The following is a 26,537-nucleotide window of genomic DNA, read 5'->3' on the forward strand; positions in this document are numbered from 1 at the left end:
GCATGGCCTCTCCATTGGAAAGCAGGGTTGAAGAGGGGGCCGGCTCATTCCTCATGCACATGGTAATTAAAGGAAAGCAGGGAATGGTGTGATCCTTACTGCAATCTGTGCTGTTTTGTAAACAGCCTCATTAGTGCAGAATGGGCTTGGAGTGGCTGCCGGTGAAGGGCTCGTGACTCCTCACCACAGCTGAGGGGATCAGGATGGGATCACCCTAATTACCCCTTCCAGAGTGGCAGCAGCAGCTCCACCAACCCGAAAGCTCTTCCAAAGCCACATCCCACTGTGGGACTGCTCCCATCAGCTGGGAACTGTCTGAGCTGAGAAACAGGGGTGAGGAGGAGGAAGAGAGGCCCTTACCCACTGCAGAGGGGCAGCGCCTGCATTGTCCTAAGAGAAGAAGGGCTGGATGGGTATTCCCACTGTGCACATCCAAAAGAGGCTGAAACATCCCACAGCCCCCGCAGGCTGGTTCTGGAGTTGAGCAATGCCCATTATTTGAATAGCAAAAGCTCTCCCTAAATCCCATCCCAAACCATCTCCTGCAATGGCACTGGTGGGGTCCAGTAAGCCGGGCTGGGATGCACTGGGTGCCCTAGGACACAGTGGGTGTCCCTGTTGGCTCCCCAGCCCCAGGAGGCAGCTGTCAGCATCTGCACAGCAGTGTCCGTGTCTTTGCTCCTCTCTCCAAGCAGCATTCCTCAGATTAGTTCCCTGCTCCAGCTGCCCAGCAAGGTCAGGACATGGGGCAGGACCATGTGGACCATGGACCGCACGGGTGGATGGGAAAGCAGCAGGTCCCCAAAAGTGGAAAGGGTTCATCCCCAGCTACGAACTGGGAACAAACTCCTGGGAAGGGGAAGGGTTTCCCTGCATCCCTCTTCCTCTTTCCACCCATGTGCTCCTTTCGATCGCTACCCCCATTTTTCTCCCCATTTCTTCAGCCCCTTCTCCTCCTGTTGGTGTCCTGGCAGCTACAGGCTCCATGGCCTTCCTCACCCAGATGTTGTGGGGCTCAGCATTCCCAATCCCACAGCCCTCCCAGACTGGTTTGGAGATGCACCTCCAGCCGGGACACCCTAGAGCCAGGCAGGGAAAGGGCTGTGGGGTTGGGGCTGACCCAGACCCTTCCCATCCCAGGCACATCATCACCTCCTGTGTGTTTGCAGCAGGCCAGGAGCACCCGTGGGCCTGATCCACGAAACCCCACTCCCTGCTGGGATCACATCCACATCTCAGGCAGACGAACACAGGAAAACACGGATTTGGTGCCAAAATGCAAAAAGCCCTTGCAAGGGATGATTCCAGGAGCATGGAATCCCAAGGGTTAACTCCAGCTCCTCCAAGGGCTCCCATCGGGATCCCATCCGGCTCCCATCCCTGCTCCAGCGCCTGTCCGGGCAGGATGAGGCTCGGCAGCGCGGGGCCGGTGCTGAGCGAGGCCTCGAGGGAGGCAGGGAGCTTCTGTGCAGCGCGGGGCTGCCAAGAGCCGGCACAGAGCAGAGCCGGGAGCTGCTCACACACGTGCAGGGCTGGGAAAGCAGCGCGGCCGCCAGCGGGACCTGCACCCTCGGATCATGGGATAACCGGCATGGAAATGACCTTTAAGATCAGTGAGTCCAACCCTTCCCAGCACTGCCAAGGCCACCCCTGACCCATGGCACTGAGGCCTCGTTTCCACGGGGTGTGAACACTTGCAGGGCCGGTGCCTGCAGCCCTGCCCTGGGCAGCCTGTTCCAATGCCTGAGCACCCTCTGGGGCAGGAATTGTTCCTCAGCTCCATCTAAACTTGCCCTGGTGCAGCTTGAGGCCGGTTCCTCTAGTCCCATCCCTTGTTCCTTGGGAGCAGAGCCCAGCCCCTCCTGGCTCCATCCTCCTGTCAGGCACTTGTAGGGAGCCATCAGGTCCCCCCCTGAGCCTTCTCTTCTCCATCTGAACCCCCAGGTCCCTCAGCTGTTCCCCATCTCTTGTGCTCCAGGCCCTGCACCAGCTCCATTCCCTTCTCTGGTCCCACTCCAGCCCCTCAATGTCTCTCTTGTAGTGAGGGACCCAGAACTGAACCATGGCAAAGTGCCAGCCCGTGGCCATTTGGATCCTCACTGGTGGAGGAGCCAGGCTGGCGCAGCCCCGCATGGCACATCCCCAGCCAGCCCCAGTGCTGTGCCCTGTGCCTCAGTTTCCCCATGGCTCCAAGCTGCATCCCCTGGTGTGCTGCCCACTGGGCTGAGCTCATCACGGGATGCAAAGGGGCACCCATGGAGCCGCCGGCCAGGGCAGGCTCCTCACCCCTGCCGCTGGCACCAAGCCCGGCACCAACCCCTATTTACCCCCCCGGGGCGCTCACCCGGCGCCGGCTGTGCCGGCTGCATGGAGCCAGGCGTGCCCCGGCCAGCACCCGGTGCCAGCACAGCGGGTACGGCATCGGCATCACCGCTGCCCTTACTGGGCTCTGCCCTGGGGGCTTCTCCCCGAGGTGCTGGAAACAGACACGATCCCTCCGCAGAGCTGAGCCGGGAAGGAGCCACACACGGAGCCACACACGCTCACCCCAGGGAAGGGAATGCCCGAGTGTCCTGTGTCCACCCACAAAGTGCCCTTTGGAGACTCCTGCCCTGGCTCCCACAGGGAGAGTCAGGCTCCAGAAAGTGCTGCTTTAGCTGTGACCCCCCTGGTTTTGTCTGCCCAGTGTGGTCTGAGCTCTTCCACTGCAAACCTCTGTGGAGAACATAGACTGATAACTGGAGACACCTCCTCACCAGTCCCACCTCTCTGCTGGGCCTGTGCCACAGACCCTCATCCCTTCCCCTTGTCTTCCCATGGCATCCCTACGCTGCCGGCTGCAAGTACCCCTATGTCCTGAGCCTCCCCACACTGCAGGTCTGAGCATCCCTCAACATCCAGCCTGTGTGTCCCCACACCATGAGCATCCCTGCACTACCAGCCACGGTTACCCTGCATGCAGGGATGCTCTGTCTGGGCACTGCAGGAACAGCATCCTTTTGCCCTGTGTGGTGGGAGAAGGCCCATGTGCTCTGGATGCACCAAATACCCTCTTGGGCAAACAAAAGCCATGCAGGAACTCTCAGCACTAAGCCAATAACCCAGCTGGAGGAGTTCATCAGCTCTGATCCTGCAGAGCACCAACCATCTCCCCCTCTTGGGCTTCACCAGACCAGCCCTGCCTGGCCTGGGGTGCCCCTGCCCCACACAGTGGGTTCATGCTGGGGCTCTAGGGACACTTGATGTCTTCCCAAAACTGAGACCCAAAGAGGTGACGTCTGCTGCAGGAATCTCCCTTCCTGTCGCCCCTGCATCCACAGGCACGTCCGCTGCGGCCACCCACACCCGGCTCCGCCTGGAAAACCGGCTGCTTCGGATGCAGTTTCCCAATAGGCTCGGAGGAGATTCACCCGCTCCGATAGGGAAGGAGCTCAGCCACAGCGTGAAGAAACTCAACCAAAGTTACCCAGCAAGCTTAGGATGGAGGCTGGGTGAGAACCAAGAGCTTCTGCCCCTACCATAGCCAGCAGCCCAGCGCTGTGCCCAGCTCCCTGGGCATGCAGGGCTCCCCTGCTCCCTGTGATTATGGGTGCTGCTGTCTGGGATCCCTGGATGAGCACCCATCCCTGCATCCAGATGTCCAGCTGCCACGGGTGCTTTCCTGCCTGTGAATGGCCTGTCCTGGGGTTGATGCTTCACAGCACCCATGTGAATGGACTCCCCACCAACGCTGACAAACAGGTCCTCCACCAAGCCAGGCACTGTGGGGTGGGTCCAACTGGGGCAAAGCCACTGGGTTAACTGGCAGGAAAAGGGAGGCTGCAATCAGAGAGGCAGACTCCCATCAACACAGGGCAAAGGGCAGCCACTGGAGAGCATGATGTGCTCTTACCTTTCCCTACACCATTTCTGGCAACTGCTTTAGGATAACTGGTATCTTCACCACTGAGAAACCTTCCAAACCCAGTGGGACACGACGGCTACTGCACCCAAGCCCCACTCCCAATTTTGGAACCCTGGATCCAGCTGGAATAACCCCATCAGGAGCTGAACTCCTGGCAGTTCCTCCCAGCATGCCAAGGGCTGGACCCAGCATCCCTGCACTGTGAGCATCCCCACTCCAAAACACACACTGTGTGTCTCTAACCTCAACAGCCTCCACCACTAACCCTTGGCTTGAGCCCCAAATGTTAGGGCTTACAGCCATGCAGAGCCCAAGTTGTTCCTGCCACCAAGCTGTCTCTGTTGACAGCACGTCTGAGTCTGCTCTGGCAGCTCTGCCTCCCTCCTCAGCTGTGCTTTCTCCTTCTTTACCCTTTCCTATCCTGTAATGTGTTCAGATACAATGGATGATGGTGAAGACAAGGGATGGCAAAGGACAGGAGGTATTTGAGAGGTCCAAGGCATCTTTGTCCCTGGGCTAGGGACCCATGACAGGCAAAGGGAACATGGCAGCAAGACCATGGAGTCAACTGGGAGCCTTTTTCCTTCTCTGGGAAAGGCTGGGAGCCTTTTTCCCAGGGAAAAAAAGTCCAACAATGAAGTTTCTTAAAGAGGCTGGCAGCAGGAAGGGCAGCATCCCTGCACAGCACTGACATGGAGCGCTCAGCCCCAGCCCAGCCGCACTGGGACCCCTGGCTGGACCCCCAGTTTCCCCCCTGCTGCTTCCATCCCAAGAAAAGCAGGAAAAAACAGGCAGCTCGTTCAAAGGGAAGGCTCCCAGAACAATGAAAGGAAAACAGAGTCGGAAACCCCATCCCCATCCACGCAGCTGGGAAGAAGGTGCAGCTCGTGCCTCTCACCCCCAAGGTTTGATGGCCACATGGAGGAGGCAAATGCTAAGGAGAGGAAACAGCATCATAAGAGTCCTTTGGGGCTGGATTCATCCCTTGCAAATCCAAACACATGCTCCTGCTTTGAGACCCCCAGAAGCTCATGGTGTGACAAATGGTGCTTGCTCCCCTTCTCCCCAGTAATGTGGGGGTTCACGTTCCTTGCGCCCCAGCCCAGCTCCCCTGGCAAGGGGCAGCAGTAACACCCCTTCCCATGGAAATGCATCCCCCAGCCCCGGCCAGGATGGGAAGAGCTGGGAAAGGCTTCGGGTGTGTGGAGCCGGGCGGCTCCTTCATTGATGCAAAGGCTCCTTTCCCAGCTGGCCGGGGAAACGCGTTACCGGGAGGTGAAGTCACCGTCCCTGCTGGGACCTGGCTATTCCGCTCTCCAGGATATGAACTCAGAGGAGCTCTATTTGCCCAGGGAAGAGGTGGAGCCTTTTCCATTTCCCCCATCCTTCCGAAAGGACAGGACGCCTCCCGAGCGGGAAGAGATGGGGCGATAGCAGCAGGGGCCAGCGGCCAAGCGTGAGCTCTGCCTGTGCCCACAGTGCATCACTGGGTACACCCTGGGGCCAGAGCCACCCACGGGCTGCAGGACACAGTGACCAGCAGAGCAGTTTGTCCAGCATTAACACACCTCAGTTCAGGTTCAACTGGTTCCATACCAGTTCCAACTGGGAGACAGGAAAGGGGCTGCTGGGCTCCAGTGCTTCCCAGGTACCCAGGCAAAGGGGTTCTGCACCTACAGATCCCTCTGCATCCTCACTGATGTGATGCCAAGCCAACAGTGCATTAATATAATCCTTGGAGGATGCACAACAGAGGGATGAGGGCAGAAATAACACAAAAGGGACTTAGAGAGATTAGGAGAACAAACCCAGGCAGATTCAACCTGGGAAAACTGCAGACTGCAGCATCTGGGGAAAAATAATCCAACCGGCACACAGTCAATGGGAGGAAGAAAGAGGGGAAGCAGGATGCAGGGGGACGGTGAGAGCAGCGTGAGTGTGGGCACAGAGGGAGCTGCCAGCCAGGAAAACAGCCCTGCCCAGGGGGATGCTGCTTCCTGAGGTACCATCTTCCATCGCATCCCCAGGGCTATGGACATGACATGGGCTCACAGGGGACATGAGAGGCAGCAGTTAAGGGCTTGCCTTGCACGGGAAGATTAGGGCAGGTCAGTGAGTCTGGATTTGCTGAGCAACAGTTAATTAGGGAGGGCGGGCAGGGACGCAGCAACCCACCTACACCTGCAGGGTTGGACGCTCAGCAGCAGCACGTAGCTATTTATTTGATGGTTCTAAGGAGGCCCAGATAAAAACTAGAGCAGCCAAGAGCAGCCACCAAAACCCTGCGAACCCAAGGCAGTGAAATGAGCATCCAGCCCTCTGCTGTAGTTAGGGTGGCTGCAGCAAACCGTGCAGCTCCCAGGGGCAAGTGATGCTGGAGACCAGGGCTGCTGCAAACCTATGGTGCTCTGTGCCCATCAGCGCCGAGCCTGGCACAGGGCGCCCAGGAGCTGCTCCAGCCGGTATGGCCAGTGCTCCAAGCACACCGGGATGCGGCGGCGGCTGGAAATCCTGCACCATCCTCCCTGTTTGGCCCCGGGGAAGCTGCTGCTGTGTACCTGGAGCTGCCGGAGCGGCTGTCCCCACCCTGACTGCTCTAATCTGGGCACAGCACACACAGGATGGGAGGGGAGGCACCGGGAGGTCACCCAGCAGGTCCATGGTTCAAGTGCTGCTGCTCCTTCCTGAGCAGCCGGGAACTGAACCTTCCTAAAGCCTCCCCCATCACCAGCCCATGGGCAATGAGCAGCCGAGGACGAGCCTCAGCCCTGCTGCTGGTGGTTAAAAATACCTTGCGGATGCCTTTCCTCCACTGTGACCCTGCAGCCGGTGCTGCCGCCAGCGCAGGGACAGGCCAGTGGGGACACACACACAGCCCCATCTGTGCAGGGATGGGGCAGACGCTGCCTGGGGACTGGGGTTTCCTCCCTTGGACCCGAGGGTTTCTGCTGCTAAACTGAAACGAGAGGCACTTTGCTTCCTACAGCTTCCAGCAAATGATGCTATCCAGCTCCATCTGAACTGATCCCAGCTGCTGGAGCAAACTGGTTCCTTCCCACCAGGACAGAGACAAAACATGGCCTCTGGCTCCTGCTGGTCTCAAGGGAGGCTGGATGGGCAACTGCTCCCACAGATGCTGTGGCACTGCAGCCATTCATAGTACCTGCATTGGGAAAGATCAAGAGGGTCTCACCCAGCAAGGGCTGCTTGGTGCCCCCAAGCTACAGCGGATGAGAAGGATCCCTCTCCATATCTCCTGGTGATGACAAGGGTGCAGAGGGGATCCATCTATCCTTGCTGCTCCCATGCCCTGCACAAGGTTGCCTATCAAAGCAAGTGGGAACTGCCTGGCTGCTCCACACTGCTGTCAATGGGGAGAGGGATGAGTCCATCCTGAGCAGACATGGGCCAAGCTCCCTCCAGCCTGAGCAAGACAAACCAGCCTCCGGTCTCTGCTCTGTCACAACACCTTGCACCACCATGCGTGTTCCCATGTGGAAGCAGCAATCTTCTATATGCACTTAGCAGCCGGTGATGCTGCATGTCCTGGGAGCAGCATCTCCCCATCCAATGGTGGAAGCAGGACCCCACACCAGGACCCTGTGCCCATCCTGTTGTCCCTCTGGGGGCCTCAGTGACTGCTGAGCTATTCCTGGCTCCGCGTTCCTGCCCCCGTCCCCTTGTCCCAGCTGCTTCGGGGCCGGCAGTGGGTTCCTCCCATCACCCAGCCCGGATGCCGGAGCCCGCCAGCAGCTGCTTGGGGACCAGCTGGGAACAAGGACAAGACGGAGCAGCCCCGTCCCCCCCACGTACCACAAAAAGGACAAGAGCTGATTTACAGCAAGGTCAAATGCATCAGAATACAACCGTGATGGATAACATGGGGGTTGGATCTGAGGACCCCCAGTCCATGAGCTTCCCATGCAGGGACAGGAAAGGTTGTTTGGGGCAGCACCAACACCTCCGAATCCCTAAGGAACAGACCCACCTTAGCACTGGGGGTGAACTGAGTCAGGGGCAGCACCCCTGGCCCCCCATCAAACCAAGGTCATAGCCAGCCTCCCGCAGGGACCCCTCCACCAGGTTATCCCCTCCCTCCACCCCATCCCCTTCCTCGGTGCTCCCCACATCCCAGCCCGTGGGACACAAGCCAAGGCCTGCCCGCTCCCTGGACCCCTGCCGGGAACCTGATCTGTTTACGCCTCTCCAGCACATCGGGTGCGTGTCGGGAACGGCCCCGGCAAGCCCGGCTTGGCGGAGGCAGGACGTGGGAGCTGAGCATGGAAACCCCCCCCCCCCCCGACGCCCCGCAGCATCCCGGGGTGCTGGTGAGGATGAGGGGGTGCACAGGGGGAGGAAGGGTGCCCCCCACCTCCCTTGGCTCCTTACTGCAGGGAAAGGCACTCTTCATGCACTGTGCCACCCCTGTGCTCTCCATCCCAGCCAAGGAATCATGGTGGGATGCTCCATCCCCAAACCTTGCCAGCAAACGGCTTTCCAAGCTGTGCCAGTGCTGCTGGGAAAGCCCTAGGAGAGTGAACCAGCCCTTCCTGGCCAACGAGGCGCTGGGTTTGCAAGCACATGGCTGGGCACACGTTGGGGTTGATGCGCACGTGCTGATCCCCATCCCAGTGCCTGGGTTGATCCCGGATGGGGCACCCACCTGCACTGCTCCTGGGAGATGTTTATCCAGGGATTTGGAGCAGGATGGACGGGACAGGACAGAGGCATCACTCTGGGGGCTCAGAGCTGGACCCCACCGTGTCTCCACACCAGGTATGGGGTGGAAGTAACAGAGAAGCAGTTCCAGGATGTCCATATGCAGCCCAGCACATGCTGCTATATATAACCAGTGGGACAGATGCTCTGACACAGGGAGCTGCCTGTGTCCAGCACCACCAAGGAGGATGCAGATCAGCATCAGAGGCAGCTCCTCTGTCTGTGCAGCACCCTCTTCCATGCAGTAAGGAGTGTTTCCCTTCTTTTTGACCCAGGATTAGCAGGTGCTCATTCAGGAAAGCCAGGAGGGCTCCTACAACCTGTGTCAGCCCAACAAAACCAAACCAGATGGGTTTCAGGCTGACCAGACCATCCCGGGCTGCAGCCCAATACAATCCCCCCTGCCATGGCTATGCTGGCTCCCATGCTGCTGGCTGGGTTCACCATGCACCCACATACCACATGTAGTCAATGATGAGCCACTGGGGAGGATCTGAGCCCTTTCAGAGCCTGCTGAGACAAGTGGTGGGGCTGGCAAGGTCTCCGAGAGGCCATCACGCTGTGAGCTGGGTGTCCTGCCCAGGGCGAAAGGACACCAATAGATGGGGAAGATCCACACAGCTCCCAACCCACCATCTCCCTCTTGCTGTTCGCATCCAATTCATCTCCAGCTGGAAAACCCCCTTCAGGCTCATCCACACCCATCCTGGCACAGAAGCAAGACCATGCCTCAAAGATGGGCTGCTCGAGCTGGGGGAGCAGGGACTGAGCACCAGGCAGACCCTGGCACCGATGATGTGAGGGAGCAAGAGTAAAGCCAATGGCAGAGTCCAAGCCAGCCCTGCCATTGGGGTACCTCTGTGCCGGGCACCCCAGCACCCACGCCATGCTCCCCAGCTCCTTCCCAAGCAGACATCCTTACACAACACACCTGCCTGCGGCTGTGTTATGAAATCCCGGGAGTTTTCACCCCTCACGGCACAACCACCCACCGGGGTCACCGTTCCAGGCTCTGGCTCCTGGATAGCATCCATGGGATGCTGGGATGAGGGTCTGGGCTCAGCGGCAGCGCCAGGGGCTGTGTGCTCTGTGCGCAGCCTTGGCTGGGTCCCATCCGAGGAGCGGTGCTGGCACGGCTTGGCGGAAGCACAGCCGGACGTGTTGCACCAGGCCTGGGATGCTGCAGGAGCCGCATACCTGCTGCACACGCAGGTTTTCCCTGCTTCCTTATCTCCCCATGCTCAGCCCCAGCCCCAGCCTCTCTCCCTGGGGTTGCACACATACCCCAGGCCCAGGCTGCCACAGCCCCAAGGCATCCCATAGCAACAAGGGATGGGTGAAGATGTCCAACCCCTCCCTGATCATCCCGGCAGAGCCATTTCCAAGCAGTTTGGGCATCTCCAGACAGGTCTGTGACTCACCAGGACACCTCAGCACTGCCCGGGTGATGCTGCAGCCTCAAGGTTCAAGCAGGTCTCACCCTCTCCATCCTAGGTATGGCGAAGCCAAGAATGGGATTTGGGACGCATGGGATGATTTGGGACGGGCGGGATGAGCTGGAATACTCGCAGCTTCTCCCCTCCCCCTCTTTGCTTGCTAAAACAGCCAAAAAAAGGTGGGTTATTGTTATTTAGTTTCTGCCCCTTTCATACTCCTTTGCTGGAGTTTTTGCCAGCGGCGGCCCCGGCTCTGGCTGGGATCCAGGCCAGAGAGGAGCTTTTAAAAACAAAACAGGGCGCGTGCATGCACACACACACGCACGGCATCCAGCCCCTCTTTTAACTCTTGATGGGGTGATGCTGTGTGGGAGCACGCTCCCGACCGGCTGGAAACCATCTTCCACACAGGGGATGCTGTAAATCACTGCTGGGGTCTGATGATTCACCCTCCCCTTCCCCAAAACACCTTCTTGCAGCATCTCCTGATGGAGAAGTGTCCGGAGTGATGCCATCATGGACCACAGGGACAATGCTGCATCCCCCTTCTAGGTTGCAGCCAGGAAACTGCAACCCAGCAGCCCTGAGGAGGAAGAACACGATGATGTTTTCACCTAAACGCAGCTCTGCTCCCACATGGTATAAAGTGGGAGTGCCAACAGCATGCACACAGTGCCATCAAATCCATGGGGCCTTGCTGCATGGGCTGCTGCCATCCAGGAAGTCTTTATGCACCAGGTCCAGCCCCACAATCCCAGCCCAAGGACAGGATGCCCGTGCCGGTTGTGTCCTTGCTTCATCACATCCTACCCTGCCTGGGCGCAGCCCTGGGGAGCACCGTCCCCATTACAGTGCCCATGTGCTGCTGGCAGCCTGGCACACAGTGTTCCATGGCTCAGGTCTGCCCTCCCTGTCTGCCTTTGAGCTGTTGTCATACAAATTGTCCCATGTTTCTGGGTCAGACAGCCAAAACAGCCTCTGATGCCCTTGGGAAGAGCCCCCTCATCTGGGATGAGTCATTTGGAAGTGCCCAAAGGATGGAAATCCCCCTCCTGTCCCAAACCTCAGCCTGTGACACTGGGGATGGCCATCAGCCCAGCTCCATCCTTGGCCCTGAGAGACTGGCAAATCCCTGGGATACCCCCAGTGCTGCCCAGCCACCCCCAAGTGAAGGCACCATGGCCTGAAGCAGCCTTGAAAGACCCCACACTCATCCCCTTCCCTAGAATTAGCCCTTTTTCCCACCCCACTCTTTTACCCAGGCAGGGAAAAGGCAGCTGCAGGTAGCCCAGGCTGACAGCAAGAAGCCATGGGCTGCCCTGCCAATGGCCTTCAAAGGCTGGGGACTGAAACACAGACCTGGGACAGGGTGAGATGTGAACACAGGGAGATGAGGTGCAGAGGGGCATGGGGCTGGGTGCCTCAGGGATGCAATGCCCTGCACTCCTCCATCTCCCTGTGCCACGTTGCCTGCTCCTGCCTTATCTCCCCGCGCTTTCCCTGGCTCCGGGCACACCGGCAGCAGCCGGGCCCCCTTCCAAACACAACACCCGTTAGAAACCAGCTTTGAAAAGCAACCACTGCTTTCACTGCCTATGTGGGGCTTTACTGTCCTGGGGAGAGAGAGAGAGAGCTGCAAAACAAGGGGCAAAACCCGCCCCATGCGCTCCAACAACCGGGATACAGATGGGAAAACGCACCAGGCTATTAGAGACCAGGAGCCACGGGGAGGGGCGGGGGGAGAAGCAAGGCCGGACCTCGCCGTGCAGCGCTGCAGCCTCCACGCTCGCCTTTGAAGCCTCTTTTCTCCCCCCATCCCCATCCCCATGGGCTGGTTCCGGAGCAGGTCTGGGCACGCTGCGGGCGGAGGGGTCCCCGTTCCGGAGCTGCTGCTCCGCGTCTCTCCCTCCGCAGGCGCACCCGTGGCGGCCCTGGCACGGCAGCGGAGCCGGTCCAGCCCGTCAGGCACAGCGGAGAGCGAGGGAGCGCCCCGTGGAGCTCGTCCTCACACTTGGGCTTCGAGGGACACGGCCAGGGACACGCTTGGGATCAGGGGCAGAGCCTGGTCCTGCGGTGCCCAGGGCAGGGCTGGAGCAGCCCACAGGGTGCACAGGCATCACCAGCAGGGAAAGCCGTCGGGTGGAACGGAGCCTGAAACGCTGAGGATCATGCCCGAGGATTTTGCCCGCAGCCAAACCATGCAGAGCAGCTGGAGCACCCCAGGCTTGGGACAAACCTCACTCAGGAGCAGCAGCAAGGACAGTGCTCCCCAGTGACAGGGGATGGCATGGCCAAAGAAGTGGTAAATGCTCCATCCCTGGCAGTGTTCAAGGCCAGGCTGCACAGAGCCATGGGTGCCATGGTTTAGTGTGAGGTGTCCCTGCCCATGGCAGGGGGTTGGAAGTGGGTGATTTTAAGGTCCTTTCCTTAAAGAGCCTTAACTATTCCATTATTCTGTGTTGGTCTTAAAGGTTGACACAAAACCACATCTAACATCATTGCAAAATAACCCCCAAACTGCAAAAAGGAGCAACTTCTTCCCCAAATGGAGGTTGCTACTCAGAGAAGGAAAAAGCCCATCAGGACACAAAGGGTGTTTCTACAGAACACAGGGACACAGAACGCCGGTGGCAAAGGGTAACAAATCACAGGAGAGATATTAAACCTCACGCTTCAGGCTTAAGCTGATACAGCTACTAGGGATTAGGAGGAAATTTAAGGGGGGGAGTGAGTTATCCCACATCTGCCTGCTGCAGTCCCATTGCACATGGAGCAGCAGCATCCCTCTGCTACCCAGCCAGAAGGCGGACAGCACTGGAGGGCCAGCACTGCTCTTGGGAAAACCCTGCAGTGCCCGGTGCTGCCCAGATGCAGCAATGAGAGGCACCAACACATGCGTAGGGATAAACCCAAGACACCCTGCAAGCTTCACTAGTGTTTAACACCTTGCTAGGTCACAGCCAAGTCCCAGGCACCCACTCCTGCCCTTCATATATCCAAGGCCTGGGAAGCCCCATCACAGCTAACGAAATGGGACAAGTGGCTGGGCAAAGGTGGCCGAACCTCCCCGAGGCAACAGCTTCGCTCCCTGTCCTTGAGAGTTCCACACCAGTTTGCTCAGCTGCTGCCCTTTCTTTGCACTTTGCGCACGTTTAAACAAAACCCTTCACCACTCCCAGGAGGAAGGCAAACAGTGAGTCCGGCTCCCAGTGCCCTCCTCGGCTCCTCCAGCTCCTGGCTATCACAGGAGCATCACACTCTGCCCCAGCATCCCCTTAGCTGTGCGCATCCAGGGATGCAGGCACTCAAACCTCACTGGACACTGGCCCACTCCAGGAGCCATCATCCCTTCCCAGGGATGGGAGCTCAGTCCTGGAGGGGGGGGTGTGTCTTTCCTTTCACATCCCCTGGGAGCCCCAGCCCCACGGTGCAGCAGCAGCAGCCCTGGCCCAGCCAACTGGTGCATTGTTGGTGAGTGCAGCCAGCGCAGGCTGTGATTGATGGCCAGGGAGAAAGGCCAAAGCCGTGACGGGTCGGTTAACAATTTCAATTAAAGTCCCCAGCACTCTGAGGCAGAGGGAGGGGACAGAGAAGGAAATGAACAAGCAGAACATTTGCTATTGCTGCTCCCTCAGCACAGGGTGCAGGAGCAGCCCAGCTCTCCTGCAGGAGACCCCTTGGGTGGCTGCAGAACAACCACAGCATCACCCGGACATCCCCTCCCTGCAGGCAGGACACCTGCCTTGCTCCTGCCCCCAAAACCTTCTCCCTGTCTTACAATAATAGGTGCTGTGACCCACTTGCACAGGGGGAGGGCTCTGCACAGTGAATGTTAAACAACACGTCCCCGAAATTCCCGCTGCCGGGACTGGCGCTCGGTTTCTGCTTACGCTCCCTGACTGTTTTAGGCACAGGAAGCCCCAGAGGGCTGATCACAGCACCCGAGCTCCCAATGCACTGAGACAGCAGAAGGACTCTTAGAGGGATTTGAAACAAAGATAAAACTCAGCATCTCGGCCTCTCCATGGACAAGGCGCTTTAATGAACGGCTCAGTTCACATGAGAGGAAACTGGAAGGGATGGGGAGCAGCGATACCCTCCATGAGCCCCTGGCACCAGGCAAGTCCCCCACAACAGGTCCAACATGGAAGCCCCATCGAGCAGTGTCCTTACAGGGGTCTGGGCTTCTTGCATCCCCCTCCTTATGAAGGGACAGAGTGAAAATAAGCAGAGGGAGCTGCTGACGCCGCAGCAGCGGGGGAGTGAAGCACACGTTCATGTGGGTGCCCCAAGGCTGCAGGGAGGGGAAGGCGCCAGAGAGAAAACACACAGACAGGGTTTGACTGGGAGGGAGATACTGGAGGGGACTGGAGGAAACCAGTGTAACTTCAGCCCTCTGGGTGTGCAGGACTGCCACGGGCATCCCAGCCCGCCGGCCATGGGACAGCAGCTTGGGGCTGCAGCAGCTGGTGGGATGCTCAGAGCCTGATGTTATTTATTGCCTTAGGGATGTCTTTCAACCCAGTGGCACAGGGAAACTTCTCCCTCCAGCTCAGAGACCCCTGAGCAAGCAGAGACAATGACACCCCATCCCTTCCCCTGGGGAGAGGGCACCAAGCACCCTTGTTGTGGGAGGAGGTGGCCCTCCCCCTGGCAGTTGGGATTTGCAAAGTTCTGGCCCAAATCAAAGCTTTCCAGTGCTGACCCAGAGGAGCTGATCCCTTCTCACATTCATAATCCTCAGCATAACTCATGTTTCTCACCACCAGCCTCTCCTCCCTGAGCCACTCCTACGATGCCTTAAGGCTTCCTCTCCTGGATGTGTTCCCCCTTTCCCTCCCCAGGACAGCTTTCCACAAGACCCCCCCGTGACAAGCATCCCTGGGCAGAGGTCTCACACCCCCAGCCCAGACAGGCGCCGTGCACCTTCCCCTGGCCACACACCGCCCCAGAGCTCTGCTATTTACTTTTCCCAGCTTCCTCCTCTTCGCAGGTCATGGGAAACAGGCAGGAGCTCAAGGACACCGTGGCCATGATCTTCTCCTTCACCTTTCCACCCTCCCCACAGCCTCCAGACACCGCGTGGTGCCTGCAGAACCCCGGTGCCCTTGGGGACCCCCATGAGCCCAGTGTTGGCTCCGAGCTGCGCTCGCCGCTGACCTTTCTGAGAACACATGCAAGGAAAGCCCTGCTGAAGGGTTAAACATTACCCGGCTGAAACTCAAGGCCTGACGATTGGTTCCAGTCCACTGGCCGCGATGATAATTTTTCACAAGGTAAATACAGGCAATCGCTACAGACCCTTTGTAGCAGGGTTTCCCCTAAGTGGTTTCACTTCCCCTCGCCACCACCAGGCCCCTTTGCCCATCCCTGCTCAATGGACCACACTTTGAGTTCCGAGGGGAACCCCAGCGTTGCCAGGATAATCCCTTACAGCCTGCTCCTTCATCTGCATGGTTCAGAACCAGCACTAGAACCCAGCCTGGACAGCACTGAGCCCACTGCTGGGACTCACACCCCAGTACCGACTGCAGCACCTAGACAGAGGGATCCCACAGCTCCGCAGCCCAGTACTCACTGCTCTTGGATGCCTTGATCTTGGCCACCAGTTTCTGCACACCAGGAATGTCCCCGTTCTTCACGGCCTGGATCAGCTCCTGCTCTCGCCCCATCGCAGACAAGTGGGAGTGGTGGTGGTGCGGAAGGCAGACACCCTGGGATCCTGGCAGTTTATAAAGCCATGGGAATAAGCCCTTAATTCCTCAAAACACACTTTGATAGGAGATGAAATCCAGAAGAAAGATGCTTTACAATCCCATGGGACATAGAAACCAGAAGGAAAAAATCTTCCTGTTAAGGGCAGCAGCCCTTTTCTGTGTTGGGAGCAGCAGGACCCAGATGGGGTTTGCTTGAAGAACATGCGATCAACCAAAACAAGAGATAGTTCAGTGCTCAGGGATGGGCTCCATGGGACAAAGCCAGGCTGCTCAGCGCAGCATGGCCAGTGCAGTCAGCACCAGGACCCCTTTGGCCTCTTGCAGCACTCCCGGAGCTGGAGGTGTCGTGCTTTGCTCCCCTCGCCAGGCTCTGCTGCGCTGATGAGTCCCTAATTCTTCCCAAAGGGATTACGGGCTCGTTGCCATCTGGAAGTTATAGATCCTCCCTCTCTGCTGCTCATTAGCCCCTTCGTTTCGGCATTCCTCTTGGCGACAGCGCTGCAGCCACGCTGGGGAGTCCCATGCACGGCTGAGCCCTGGTGCGGCAGCCCCGGGACCTGCGGAGGGGAAGAGCAGAGTCAGCCCTCAAAGGACATTTACCTCCCGGCTCCGTCGCGACAGCCTTTGTATCCACACCGAAGAACAAATGCTTTGACTATATTTAGTCCTGGCAGGACTTGGCTCATCCCTGTTAAACAGAGAGGGAAGAACCTGCGAGAGCTCCTGAGGGTGCTGTTGGGGGTGGCCGGGGGCACAGCTCCTTCCCCATCCCCTGGGGTGGCACAAGACATCCCCTCCCTAAAGGCAGCACATGGGCCTTGGGGCACCATGGCATCTCCTCCTCTCCTTTCCCAGTGGCAGCACCCAAGGGATGGAGCTGGGGAGGGGATGCCAAAATCCCCTGCAGCCCATGGGAGCAGGTCAGCCAAGCTGGCACTATTCCCATCCTATGCAGGGATAAATCCTCACCCTCTGAATTAACCATAAAGCTCAGTGCCCTGGGACTCAACACACTCCTTAACCAGTCCATGAGCTCTCTCTGGCCCATGGGAGGAGCTGGGTGTAATTCAGCAGCACAACCACGCTCAGGTGAACAGGATCAAGCCCACATCCCAGCTAACCGGAGTACCCCAGAGAGGGAACAGAAGCAGCTCACACCTCTCAGTGCTCTCCTGCTGCACTCGGGCTGCCCAGACTGGATGGTGAGGAAACCCCTCCTGGTTGAGGGCCATGGATCTGGCAGGCTGCTCCAGCGCCCGGGAAGAGCGTGCGTGCAGGAGGACAGGGAGCACTTGCTGTGCCAGCCGCAAGGCTGGCGCCAGATCACCCTGCAATCCCCTGTGCCGATCCGCACCAGATCGGAACCGGCTCTGGCATCCCCAACCATGGCTCTGGAATGCTGAACCCCTTCCCAGAGCGCTCCCCCTCAGCTGTTTATATAATAGCGGGTGTCGCTTCTCCGAGCAATCCAGGTCACAGTTTTGAGGATGGAAACCACAGAGGAGAGAAGGGAACGGTGGGAACAGAGCTCCTGCCTGGGTCAGGAGAGGCACAACCAGAAGGGGTGTCCCACAGCACAGCGCTGCTCAGCCCACCCACGGTAGAGCTGGAAGCTGCCCATGAGCACAGACCCCCCACAGGCTCCCCATGCTCCAGCCTCCCCCCCACGGGGTGCAGCAGTATTCAGTGCAGGGAGAGGGGAGATCCTCCAGTGCTGGCTTAGCCTCTGGGACAAGGGGATACTGGGGTTCCCACACCAGACTGGGGGGGGTTCCTCTCCATCATCACTCCTCTCAATGAGCACCTTAGCACTGGGGCTGTTTGGGGGCACTGAGGCCAGTGCTGAGGTCAGTTGTCACCTCCCCACATCCTGGGGCACCCACACCAGCTTATCTACATTACAACGAAGTTTCAAGCACTTGACTCGGACCAACCTCTTGTAGCAAACAAATCCCCTCCTGAAACCTCCTGCTCTGCTTCTCACCGTCTTCCAAACGACTCCGTTTAACCCTGTGCACTGCAGCCAACTTTGTGCTGCTCTTCAAAAGCACTCGCAGAAAGCGTGTGTGAGGGCGCTGAGCCCATTCACTCCTTTATTAAACAAGCCTGAACGGCCTCACTTAGAAAACAGCCCCGTGCTGGTGCCTACCTCCCCCGGAGCACACGAGGCTCCGAATCCGACCTCCACCTCTTCAACCTCTCGAGAGAGAGGAGCAGGAGCGAAGGTAAAACGAGGGATAGGCACAAAGCTGGAAAAGCAACAGCAAAACATCCCTCCCACCCGAGCAGAGCTGAGCCTCCAGCCCAGGAATCCACCTGGAGAACCAAAGTATCCCAAACATTCCCGCAGCCAACGGCAGGGCAGGGAAAAAGGAGGGAGAGGAGTAAAAGAAACAACAACAAAAACAAACTAATTACGTAAATGGAGAAGGAAAGATGTAAACGAGCTGCAAGCACCGACACCGGGTCCCGGAGGGAAAGGGGTGGTGGGGGGGCGGAATCTCGCCTCCCCTGGGAGGCCTCAGGGAGCCCCGTTCCGGCAACGCGGGGGGCACCGGCCGCATCCCCCCGCACCGGGACCCCTGAGGACCTGCTTAGGCCGATCCCTGCTTTAGGGGGGATCTGGAGGAGGGAAGGGGGGGGATCAGGAGGGGAGGGGGGGATATTTTCGCCCCCCACCGAACCCAGTCGCTCCACGGCTCCTGCGAGCAGCCCGAGCCGAGCGGGCTCCGCAGCCACGGCCGCACTCACCTGGTGCCGTTCCCAGCCCCGCCGCACCGGAGCGAACCGAACCGAGCTGAACGGGACCGCTCCGCACCGAGCCCACAGAACTGGACCCGAGCCCAGCGCAGCAGGAACTTGCCGAGCCGTGCGGGGCAGGACCGGGACCGGACCGGACCGGAGCGAGCGGCGCGGTCCCGGCTGCCCGGCTCGCAGCGCGGCGCTCGGCAAAGTCCCGCTCGGGCTGGCCCCGTCCCGGCAGGAAATCCCTCCCCGTCCCGGCCTGATTGGAAAAGCCCGGCGGGTTGTGCGGGCTGGGCAGGGCCGGGGCTGCTGTCACTCACCGTGATGCGCCGGCTGAGTGGGGCAGGGCCGCCCGCCGCACCGGCACCGCTGCCGGCCCGCCGCGGGGCTGCCCCGGGGCTCCCGGGCAAGCGGCTGGCTCTGAATGGGCCCGGCTGGAGGCACAGCGCGGACCGGGACCCGCTTCCCGGGGGTGGTTCCCCGTCCGCGACCCGGAGCTCCAGGACCGGCCCTGGGGGGCGATCCCCCACCTTGAGCTCCAGTCTAACCCAGTCAACGCTTTGCCCCTCCAATACCTACCACACTGGTAGAAGGTCGGCCCAAAGCTGCCGATGGCACCCACGGGACCAACATCCACCTATTCCCAGCTGCCCAAACCCCAAATTAATCCTACTCTCACACAGCACTAAAACCACCCAACCCTACCGTTTTCTGCCAGTCTACAACAGAAACAGCAGAGCTGAGGGCTCCCCTGAGCAGTTCTCTTAAAACAAGAGATTGCCTAATAAAGCTGGACAGCTTTTGCTGTACGATACCACTGGATTATCATCAACTAATCAGATTAAAAACACACGGAGGCTTTGATTTTATTCACTAAGTGCCCAGCTCCCTGGGGGAGATGCAGAGATCCCCTGCCTCTTTGACCCAGGCCCCGAGACATTACCCCAAATGATAGTTTCACGAGCAACCCCGATAAGGGGGGTTCTCAGCAAGGAGGAGGAACTGACATTCCCAGACACACCCTGTCTTTTCAGTTCGGGGAATAAAGAGATTATTATGCACATCTAATTATAAATGTCAACATTTTACAGCTGCGATGTTGAAGCACGAAGCTCTAAGCAGCCCTGCTAAGGAAGGGCTGTGAAGTGAAAGATCTTGTTATTCCTCCTGTGAGTTTTGCCAGAGCTTGTAAAGCCCAGTGACATTTATAATAATCCCCCGAATTTATGTAGCACCTTTTGTCCTTTTAAGGATCTTAATTAAGCGTTAAGCTTTGCAGCTCCCTGAGCACAGACTAAACCCACTTTGCAAAGGAGGAGTCTGGGCCCTTCTTTCTGTGTGTGTCCTGCTTCAAGCAGGAGCAGGACTTTCCCTCCCCAACGACCTCCAGCAGCATGCTGTTATACTGCGGCAGGTGGGTCCCACATCGATGCTCTCACCCAAAGGTGGGTAACTGCTTCAGTTATACTAAATCTGGCTAATTTAAGCTTTAATCTCTGCTGCCACACAAGCCTTTTGAATTGAGGGTGCCACTGGAGGGTTTACCCCAATTTACTAGAAATCCACAGTTTTTAATGCAGCCTTTGAACATTAAACCACAAATCAGTGCTCCTGACTGCACAGCAAAGCTCGATGCCTTCCCTTTACAGCCCTACCCACAGGCAGGTGGCAGAGCAGCGATGAGCCCCCATTTTCTATCACACACCTCACAGGTTTCCATCGATCTCTGATGTGACATGACCCCAGCACAAAGACCCACCAGCCAACCCTAACAGACCCACTGTGACACCTATTCCCCTGTGCCCACAGAGCAGGTGCTGAGAGCATCAATTGAGTTTCCACTGCAGAGAAACCCCTTCAACATTCTGCTGCCCCTGCACCGGAGTGAGATGTTTGCAGTGTGGGGGGGTTCGGGATGTTGGCACCCTTGGGTGGCCGACCCTGTCCTCAGCCTCTACATTAAGGTGTCCAAATCGGCACCAATTCCCGTTCCCCACATCGGCCCGGCGGGGCCCCTGCTCCTGCTTCCAGCTCTTCGGGTCGATGTTGCCATCTAGAGGCCCCAGCTACAACGATCGTCTCCTTGCAAAGTCCCTGGAAGTTTCGTTGGGGTTTGTGTCTTTAATTCAGTACAACGTTTCAAAGCAGGGGGTTTGGCTCAGGGGCTGAGCGGGAGGAGCACATGAGTTGATCCTACAGGTGATGTGATTTTGACTCAAAGATCACTGCCAGCTCTCCCCAGCCCGTGCTGCATGGCTGCTTGATGGCTGCACCTTGTCCTGGTTTATGCAGCTGTGCAGACCTGTCCACTCTGAGACTGGTTTGTGGATGGGGTAGAAAACCCAAAGGGATGTGTTCTTCACTGTGAGGGTAATGGGACACCGGAGCAGGTTACCCAGGGAAGCGCCCCATCCCTGGCAGTGTTCAAGGCCAGGCTGGACCAGGCTTGGAGCAAGCTGCTCCAGTGGAAGGTGTCCCTGCCTGTGACAGGAGGTAGGAACTGGATGAGCTTTAAGGTCCCTTCAACCCAAACCATTCTGTGATCCTTTGACTGTATGATTCTATGGTTTGCTGCCAGGGAGGGACCAGCCCCACTGGCAGGAGCGATGCACACAGCAGCACCCACAACAGCTCCACTGCTCCTATCTGAGAGCACCAGACTCCTACTCCCAAGTCTCACTCATAAAAGCCAAACTTAGCAAGTCATGACCATTGCATCCCCACCAAGTGGAGAGGGGGGTCTGCAAAGACCCATACCAGACATCCAAAACATCTAAAGCATGCTATGAACCAGCTGGATGGACATACACTTGTCCCATCTCAGCTGTGGCTCAGGCTCCTCCTTTCACTGCTGTTTAAAACCTCAAGGAACAAGTCCAGCTCACCCTGAAGCTCCCTATGGCACCCAAGCAGGGGGAGGCTCAGGCTGACCTTGGGGTGACAGCAGCTGTGCAGGGGGAGCAGGATTCCATAGGCACACAGGGCTGCTTTCCCTGGCTGGGTGTACAAGCACTTCTGCCAGACACCCTTCATTCAGGGTTAGAGCAGGGCTGGAGGCTGGGACCTGCACACCCACAACACCATTGCAGCAAGGCTCTGTGGTACCTGCATTGGCATCACAGCATCTGTCCTGCAGGGAGGAAGGTGCAGGGTGAGAATGAAACATGGTGAGGAAAAGCCTCTCCTGCACTGAATCAGTGCACGGTAGAAAGCTCAGATTCAAACCACCCCCAGGAGCCCTTCCTACAGCTCCTGATATTCATTCCCTCAGTTGCCAGGCACCAAGAAGTGATGGGTGCCCCACTGCTGGGCTTTGGTCCTGTCTGTAAGCAGCTGAACAAGTCTCAGTCCCATTCCTGGTGCTCAGCATTCTCATTTCAATCCCAGGAACACTTTCCCATGTAGGCATCCATCCCCTCTCATGGCATTTCCCACCTGGCTCAGCTCTTCACCCTGCTGGCCACAATATCAAGGGCAAAGCTAGAGAAGGATGAGGGATCCAGGTGCACAAGATGCTTGTGTGTGCATTTACTCCTGACAATGAATCCTCCTGACAATAGCTGCTACTTGAAGAAGTCCAAGGATTAAAAACAGGGGGTTTGATCAGAAGGAAGATTCACTGCCCACAGGAAGGAGGAGGGAGGATGCTGTGCTCCCAGGAACCAGCCTCTGGCAGAGAAGCCTTTGGGCCTGTTTGGCCTCAGACACCTCCTGTCCCCACACCATGTGCAGCACAGCCACTGGCCACCACCACCAGCAGGAAGGCTTCAATGCCAGGACACGTCCCAGTCCAGGGCCAGAACCTGGACACAGCTCCATGTGCGTGTGCCCCATGAAGCTGCACATCAGCCTTAGCAGTGGCTGCCCTTAGTGGTACCCTGGTGATGGGAGCCAGCAACATAAACCAGCTCTCCAGCAGCTGCCAGGGCTTGGGAGGCAAGTTAGGAAGCTCTGCTTTGTCTTTTATAGCAAAGAATCCCCTCCACACATACACCCTCAGGTAATGAGCCCTGTTAAACCATCCACTGGAGCCCAGCTCCGAGCTCCCTCACAAAGCAACTCCACAGCCACAGGTTGAACACGTGCGAGCTGGGAGTTACAGCCTGCACCAGCCTCTGCCCTGGCACAGCAAACCCTGCACATGATTCCTTCCCCTGCATCCACGTGAGAACCTGGGCAGGTACCAGCATCCATCCCATGTGCCAGACTCAGCTCCCAGTGGACTCACCTCTCCAGGCTGCTCGCACTATCCTCTCCGTTCGCCTCTTTCCTCCTCCTCCTCCATGAGCCTCCCTGTGCTGACAGTCACTTCTTTCTGGTCCTGTGCCTCTCTTTGCTCTCTGTCTCCCTTGCTTAGTCCCGCACTCAGGAAATTAAAGATAATCCTCCCTTTTTTTTGCTGCCGGATTCCCTGTTTAACATTCGCTGCGTGTGCTTGCACTGATTCAAAACAGGATTAGACTTTCTGTTGCTTTGATGTCAGCTGGGCTTTGCACTTAAGGCAGAGGGGGAGAAAGGAAAACGCCTGTTAACAACCCCCTTGGGTTCTGCCCATCCACTTGCACCCATCCTGAAAATGAAGGTCAGGCACACGTATATACAGAAACTGGGTCTCCTTCCAGCATCAACCTGGGGGAATAGACTGACCTGCATCCCTGGCTCTGCAGCCTCAGCACTGGGGTTTGTTCTCTGGAAAAGGACCAGTTTTCACCCTGTCTTCATTATGACCCCACAGTGTGGAGGCTGAATGGCTCCCATGGGCTGAGGTGTCATTAATCATCAGGAAACCACAACTCGCTGGCTGTCAGGGAATATTGCAGCCCCCAGCTGCCGCGCAGCAGGAGCGTGTGGACCACCGGCAATGCTTCAATAGGGATCGGGCCTCAGGGCTTCCCACCGGGAATGCCCCGAGCAGCTTATTTCTAAGGGAGAAGCAGGTGCTGTGGGATGGATAAGACGGAAATCCATACACTGCTCCCTGTGGTGTGACACTTGTGCTGCGGCACAATCCATGCATCAGGCATTTCTCTCTGCTTCCTTGAGCCTGAGCTTCTCCCTTTGGAGGACAAGGACCTGGGGCTGTTTTTACTCACTGGTGTCTCCAACTCGAGCCCAAAACAGACCAAGAGCAGGGGGCAATGGGGGCCTTACAGGGGGTTTCTGCTGCCTGATGCTCTAGATCCATTCTCACCTGTGCTTCACTCCCAGCCAGCTCTGGGTAACCCGCAGATTTAGGGGCTGCAGAATTAGAGATGTACCTGGAAGCACCCCAGGACCTCCTGCAGGTTGCTTGGAGGAGCAGCTCCATGGACAACCATGGTCCAGCCATGGCCAGGACCCAGCCCTGTCCCCAGCACAGTTCCTGTGGAGCAGATCTCCCTGGGATCTGGCAGCCACAATCCCTTTGTCAGCCACACCACATCATTGCACTGCAGCCCTGGCTGGCACTGCCACCACATCAGGTATCTTCCAGGATTGCCCGGGGGCTCTGCCAGCAGCACAGTGTCTGATCCGTTTTGCCCACTGCACTCACACAGACTTGATTAATGTCTGCAGTGAGCTCCATCCATCATCAGGGAGTAAAGGAGATTAACTGTGCAACACGCCTGCCTCGCGTTGATCCCATTCTCCAGGCCTCCTGATTAATGGCGAGGCCGCCTTATCTGTCAGGCCAGGAAACACGGATATCCGGGTGTCTGGGGATGAAGGGAAGCTCTGGATGCTCAGGCTGTTGCCAAACCAGCCACAGCTCTGCCATCAGCGCCATGCCAACACACCCTTGCTCCCCATTCCCATTGCTGCCACCATTCCCATTGCTCTCTGTCTTTCTGCTCCTTCCTCCTAGTCCTTCCTGCTGGCAGGGATGACCAGAGGAGGAATGGCAAGTGGAGTACTGATGCATCCATGCAGGAATGCAATGCTGAAACCAAAGTCTAGGGCTCCATTTCCCCTCATCAGTCAGCAGGGAAGATGTCACTCCCCATCCATGGAGAGAACTCAGATAAGCCAATTTGGAGGCCTGGAATAACCTGGGCAAATCCCCTCCATGGGCCACGGGAAGGCTGAGGCTGACCAGCGCTGCAGAGGGCGCCCGCTCATCCCAGCTCTTCCCTGGGAGGACACACGTGTAAAGTGGATGCAGGGAATTAGCAGTGCCATCTGGACAGGCTCCAGCTCCAGCCCCTGGCTCGCTGCTGATGCTTCATTAACAGCTCCCTCCTTTCAGCTCCCGTCTCCTTGGCTTCTGCCGCGATCAGCTGGGCTGGAGTTTTGTTGTCTTGGGTTATTGCCAAGTGGAAATAATTTCTCATTTCTTTTAACAATCAGGACACAGAGAAAGAGACAGGAGAGGAGGAATTTCCAGGAGATGAAAGGGCAGGATTAAGGACACGGCTTTCGCTTTGTTGTCCCTCTAGTGTGCCTAAGAAATTCCTTTCCGGAAAAGGCTTTAATTAACTATGTTTTTCTGACAGGAAAGGAACCTGGACCTGGAGATAGGACTGACAATCCTGGCTGCAACCTCAGCAGATTCGTAAACACGAGTTCTTAGCACAGTACATTGCAGTTTGCTTTACAAAGGCACTGACCCTCATCCCAGCCTGGAAAATAAGGCACAGAGGGAAAAAACCAGGCATGAGCAAGGCTGCCGTGCTTGGCGCCAGCAGGAATAGGATCCGAGTGCACTGAACCACAGGGCTACAGTGGCCCAAGATGTGGGAAGAGACCTTTGCATAGAGGAATAAGCCAGTAGAAATATCTCCATTGCCTTCTGGACCAAAAGCCCTTCTCACACAATGGGAGTCATCGGGGGAGAGGAGAGAAAGAGGCCCGGTGGCAAACTGGGACATTTAGAAAGCATCACACTGATGTGTCTGCATCCTCCACAGCCACAAACCCCTCCAGGAACACAGTCAATCAAAAATAACATTTGGGGCTGATTTTTATCCAGATGAGCTCTCTCCAAATGTTTTAAGGCACCAGTAAAACAGCCAACTTCTGGTTTGTTTAACCCTTCTCATGGAGCCTGCATCCCATCTGAAAGAGAGCATCACTCAGAAAACATCCTGTTCTTGACCTGCAAACCCAGGCATGGTCCTGGGTCTGTTCTTCATCAGCAGCACCCCAGTCACCTCCTTGTGCCCTGACCTGCCTAGTCTTTCTGCAGCTCATCTTTCCACATAGGCCTGGATACAAAAGACCAAAGATCCATGTAGGTTTCCAGAGGAAGCCTCACCCTCACCTTATACAATAACATTAACTCCTTGCAGGGAAACTGGTCCCTCTGAGAATGGCTTCTGCCCTTTTTTGAGCCACGTCAAACAGGCAGCTCGCACTGAACCCACATCTTCCTCCTCTCTCATCTTTCCAACTAATGAACTCCCAGCTGATAACAAATGCTGATTGCTGCTGCTGAAACATCTGCCTCTGCTCTCAGCATTTACCACCACAAGAGCCTTACCTGGTTTACCAATTACTGCCTCCATAAGTGAGCATTGCTTTACTTTCCCATTATCATTTTAAAAGGTTCCCACCTCTTCCAGTGCCCTCAGCCCTGGCAGATGCCTCCTTGCCCAGCAGCAGCACAGGGCACATATGGCTGATGTGCCAGAGGGGAAACAGAGAGAGAACAAACATCTGCCTACTCCAGTGAGCCAACTGCTGAAGTGTGCAGAGCTTTTCCTAGGGGCTGCAGGTCCACGTCAGGAGGGTTTCCCATCCCATGCTACTGCTGCTAACAACCCCCTTCTCAACACAAGACTTCAGTCTCACTTGTGATTTAGTTCCTTATTCGTTTTACAGGTGCTTCTCTGAGCCTTCAGCAACCTAAGGATTTCCTGGGAGATGCTGTATCAAATGCTTTACTGGACTTTAGGTAGATTCAGTGTACTGCAGCTCAGAAATGAGCTACTACTGCTTTCCTCCCTCCTGCCCCTCCTCAGAATCAGGATTGCAGGCTCTGGTTATAAAACACCAGCTCTTCTCTTTTTATTATTAGCTCTGTCATAAATCCTTGCA

General features: G+C 57.3%; 1 protein-coding gene across 1 annotated transcript in view; it reads right to left on the minus strand.

Moving 5' to 3' along the window:
- CASKIN2 (CASK interacting protein 2) overlaps window positions 1-18,733 on the minus strand; it is a 31,546-nt gene extending 12,813 nt beyond the window's left edge. Inside the window, exons 1-2 of the mRNA XM_031044854.2 lie at window positions 18,528-18,733; window positions 15,638-16,333 (exon numbers count right to left, since the gene is read on the minus strand). Coding sequence (XP_030900714.2) covers window positions 15,638-15,731 — 94 coding nt within the window. The 5' untranslated portion in view covers window positions 15,732-16,333; window positions 18,528-18,733. The remainder of the gene's footprint in view (window positions 1-15,637; window positions 16,334-18,527) is intronic.
- Window positions 18,734-26,537: the final 7,804 nt, after the last annotated feature.

Source organism: Melopsittacus undulatus, chromosome 11 (assembly GCF_012275295.1).
Source record: "Melopsittacus undulatus isolate bMelUnd1 chromosome 11, bMelUnd1.mat.Z, whole genome shotgun sequence".
Lineage (NCBI taxonomy): Eukaryota > Metazoa > Chordata > Aves > Psittaciformes > Psittaculidae > Melopsittacus > Melopsittacus undulatus.